Genomic DNA, 4,106 nt, shown 5'->3' with positions numbered 1-4,106 from the left:
TTGTTGTCACGTGTTCCTTTGTTGTCATTCTTATTCAAGAAATATAACATTTAAATAAACCCCCCAAAAAACAGGAACAAAAAAAAATACATTTTTTTTATGACTCTGCTGGTGGTCTTGGTTTGGTTCTCAAGTGTTCATAGAAGTCCTTCAGTTTTTTTTCGTTTTTTTCTTCTTGTGTGATTTTCCTCACATGTGTCGTTTCATGTGCAGAGCCAGGTGGTCAGAGCGAGAGAAGGCGCGTTCACAGAGGTGACACTGAAACGGCCGGTGTCCAGTGTGCTTGCGGAAGTGGCGCGTCAGCTCGTCCGAGCGGGCGAACTTCCAGCCGCAGCCCTCCCAGCTGCAGTGGTATGGCTTCTCACCTGCAACAAACAACAAGCGGAATATGAGTACTACTGATAAGTGATGCTGATAACCTCACAAGCCAAGTGTCAAGGCTGTAATCTTGACTTATAGACCCACTTGGCAAAGACAGCTGACTGACTGCCAGCTGTCATTTGGGCTACTACAGTGTAGGCTACTCCATTTTGGCAAATTGGACAATAAACATATATGGCTCATTAAAACATATTGGGTAAAGGCTCTTATTAAAACATAATGCGTATGAATACAAAATTGTCAACATACAAAAATACAACAACTTTAAGGACATAATGAATAATATGCCTACCAGTGTGAGTCCTGTGGTGGGCCTTCAGATGGGAGGACTTGGTGTACGTCTTGCCGCATCCCGCGAACGTGCAGGTGTGCGAGGCGGTGCGTTTCCTCGGCCAGGACCGGCGACCTCTCTTGGGCTTCGAGCTGTCCATCATCTCCAGCGGGGAGGAGGGCGGGGTGAGGAGCACTCCGCCCCGCTGCTGCTGCTGGCTGCTGGCCGTCTGCTGCTGCATGCCCATGGCCGCCGCCTCGTCTCCTATGTAGCCCGGCGCAAACTGGTGGTGCTGGTGATGGTGATGGTGGTGGTGGAACGGGAGCTGCATCCCGGGGTGGTGTGGAGGAGGGTACGCGGCGCCGTTGAGGCGCTGCTGCTGCTGGTGGTGGTGGTGGTGCGGGTGGAAGCTCTGCTGCTGTGGGGGGAACGCCAGGGAGGTCGTGGAGTGACACATGATCTGCTGCGGCTGGTGGCACTCGGAGCTCAGCAGCTCGTCGTGGGGGCTGAGCGGCGGCGTCATGCTGCCGCCGCCCGCCGCCGCCTGCGGGGAGTTGGCCAGCCGCGGCTGCTGCTGGTCGAAGGACATCATGCAGGACACGCTGCCCTCCAGCTTGATCTTAGTGGTGCAGCTCTGAGAAGGCACCATGCCCACGGCGGGGCCGTACGTGTCCAAAGGCTCCACTTTGATCTGATGCTCCGAGAATACTAAGTCCTGAGAAGAGGAGGCGGTGGTGGTGAAGGGCGAGGAGCTGAGCAGGAACCTGCCCTGGACGGAGGGCCCGCCGCCGGGCAGCTGCTGGCAGAAGCTGCCGGTGTCCACCACGTCGGAGCGGAGCAGCTCGGCCATCAGGCTGGTGGTGTTGTAGGGAGGAGGAGGGCTGCTCAGGTCCGCCACGGAGCCGTATAATAACATCCCGCTGTGCTGCTGCTGGTGATATATGTCCTGTAGCCGGTACGACTCTCCCCCGGAGGAGGGAGAGCCGTGAGAGCTGTCAGAGCCGGCCGTGTTGGCCAGAATAAACTCCAGGTCCAAGAACTTATCGAGGTCCTCGTCGTCTTTCCTCCCCGCCAGGCAGCCGGTGGCGTCCAAGTCGGACGCACCGCTGTCCATGTTGTCGGAGTGCTTCCACCTCTGGAAGGACACGAGAGAACAAGTTGAGTTACCTTGATTTAGACTGAGTGGCACAATATGAACACTACTAACACACAAGTTACACAACTTACTACAACCATTGCTGATTTATTAAAAATATGTGCAGCACAAAAATAAAGTAGGCTATTTAACGTTTTATGAATGTACAGAAGTTTTAACATAATATTCAAATTGCGTTATGCAACATAAATATAGTATGCGGCTACTTACGTCTTCCCAGCATTTTTCCTTGTGGTTCGAGAATGTGGCTATCGACGGTAAAATGGTTCCACTCAAAGCCATTTCCATGCGTTGTTGTGAGAAGTATAGATATTCCAATAATATAAAAAAGTCAACAGTTGGGTCCAAACACAGCGGCAGAAGCTATTGAAGAAACAGCAGCTTCTTCTGTCGTCTGGAGAAGTTCTCCTGCCTCAGAGTCATGTGCAGCTATGCCTGGTTAGGAGCCGTTCGCTATCTTATAAATATATCGCAGCTGCATAAAAAAAATAGCTGAACCAATGCGAGGCAAAAGGAAGCGCGTGTGTGTTGTGTTGGGACGACGCGCTGCGCTACGCACCAGTACTATGGTCTGGGCTCCCCTAAATTTAGCTCCGGTATAAAAAGGCAGTGTTCGCTGCTGCGAGAAGTAGTCAGAGAGGAGAGGAGAGGAGGATTGCATCTCTCGATGTGTTCACCCGTGCTGCTTTATAAAGCTCTCCGTCCGACTCCTCCGGATAGATACCCGCCCCTCCAGCGCAGCTCCGCTCCTCCGCCAAACCTGTCCAACAAGTACACTAGCAGTACAGCCGAGAGAGAGAGAGAGAGAGAGAGAGAGAGAGAGAGAGAGAGAGAGAGAGAGCCTCCCCCCAAGCAGGCAATTAACACATTGTTGGGACATGAAATGTATAAAGGCACGTGCTACATGAATAAAGAAATATGTGGTGCAATGCCTGGGCATATCATTAATCCATTGCGCAATGGGAGACAGCCAGGCGGTCGGTCGCCCACACATTTTTTTTAAGTATAGCCTTTTGATTGATTGATTGATTGATTTATTATCAGTTTGCAGAATTACAGTACATTTCAAGTACAAGTTCAATAAATACTAAAAAAACTGTTAACTGTGAGTGGACGACACCAAAGCATATGCACTTGTTTACAGGGTTCACCATTTAAGCCTATAGGCTACGTTCTCTTTATATGAACAATAATGCCATCACACGGCTAGCACTCTCAAAATCGCTTCTTCAACCTCATGCCATCAGGACAAAGATACAGAACTCATGTTTTTGTATTTTGTCTTAGTGTAATGTTTTTCTGTACTATGTGCTGCTTTTGTTGTTGGTGTTGAACAGACCTGTGAAGATGAATATCCTTCGGGACAATAAAGATTATTATTATTGTATTGGCCCAATTTGGCCACATATTATATCCCCCATATTGAGGGATTCTTTTTTTTTTAGAAGAACCAGCTGTTGCATCCTTTAATTATAACTGATCACGCACATCATGTTAGTGTGCGCTCCGTTATCACCGTCACTATGCGGGAGCGTCATTCCTTTAATTGTTATTAAACTGGCCTCGGGGGCAATATCAGCCTTTCCTTCTGCATGCAGGACTCAGTCAGTCAGCCATCAGGCGCCAGGCTCCCTTTCTCCACCGCAAAACAACCACAGAAGCCTCATTCAGGTGCTAATTAATAACTCCACTCTCAATTGAACGCAATGAAGCCTGCAGCGGCAGAGCAGGTCCCTCTGTTGTCAAGATGCATGCTGTTGATGTTGGTATCGACTGCGTGAGACGGTGGTATCCTCTCTGGCCATCTTCGATCTCACTCCAGGAGGGAGGCTATTCATTTGTGTGTGTGTGTGTGTGTGTGTGTGTGTGTGTGTGTGTGTGTGTGTGTGTGTGTGTGTGTGTGTGCGTGTGTGACTGTGTGTGTGTGTGTGTGTGTGTGTGTGTGTGTGTGTGTGGCGCATAAACTTCTAAAGTTAGGATAGGCAACACTAGACCAAACAAAGTGCAAATTGGTTTCATTGCAAATTTATGTCATGTTAAAGAAACATTCAACCACGTTATGTTAAATTATTCTGTCATGTGTCAAAACAGCGTTTTGTGTTTGTGTGTAGCTATGGGGTCTACATGTGCTATATACCTTTATGATGGGCAGAACATATGCTGTGAATTTGAAAATCACCATCATAATAATAAATTATAATACAACTTTATTTGTATAGCACCTTCATGACATGAAATGCAGCTCAAAGTGCTTTACATAGCAATGGAGAAAGAAAGAAAAGAAAAGCATAACATTAA

At 48.5% G+C, this 4,106-nt stretch overlaps 1 protein-coding gene across 1 annotated transcript; it reads right to left on the bottom strand.

Moving 5' to 3' along the window:
* Positions 1-2,554, bottom strand: LOC310860188 (Krueppel-like factor 4). The gene is made up of 3 exons (XM_083766983.1): positions 2,019-2,554; positions 674-1,787; positions 1-365 (listed from the first exon to the last, which is right to left on the bottom strand). The coding sequence occupies exons 1-3, from the start codon at positions 2,094-2,096 to the stop codon at positions 190-192; spliced, it is 1,368 nt and encodes a 455-aa protein (XP_083623109.1). The 5' UTR covers positions 2,097-2,554; the 3' UTR covers positions 1-189.
* Between the last annotated feature and the right edge of the window lie 1,552 nt (positions 2,555-4,106).

The sequence above is a fragment of the Protomyctophum parallelum genome, assembly GCF_964188405.1.
Source record: "Protomyctophum parallelum genome assembly, chromosome: 6".
NCBI lineage: Eukaryota > Metazoa > Chordata > Actinopteri > Myctophiformes > Myctophidae > Protomyctophum > Protomyctophum parallelum.
This window is presented reverse-complemented; position numbering and strand designations above follow the sequence as displayed.

What these genes read in the sequence shown, in the direction of transcription:
- LOC310860188 (XM_083766983.1), bottom strand. Translation starts at nt 2,096, where the DNA reads ATGGAAATGGCTTTGAGTGGAACCATTTTACCGTCGATAGCCACATTC. An exon ending in AGGAAAAATGCTGGGAAGAC is followed by an intron (nt 1,788 to 2,018) that starts GTAAGTAGCCGC and finishes GTGTCCTTCCAG; the next exon opens with AGGTGGAAGCACTCCGACAA. An exon ending in CCACCACAGGACTCACACTG is followed by an intron (nt 366 to 673) that starts GTAGGCATATTA and finishes TGTTTGTTGCAG; the next exon opens with GTGAGAAGCCATACCACTGC.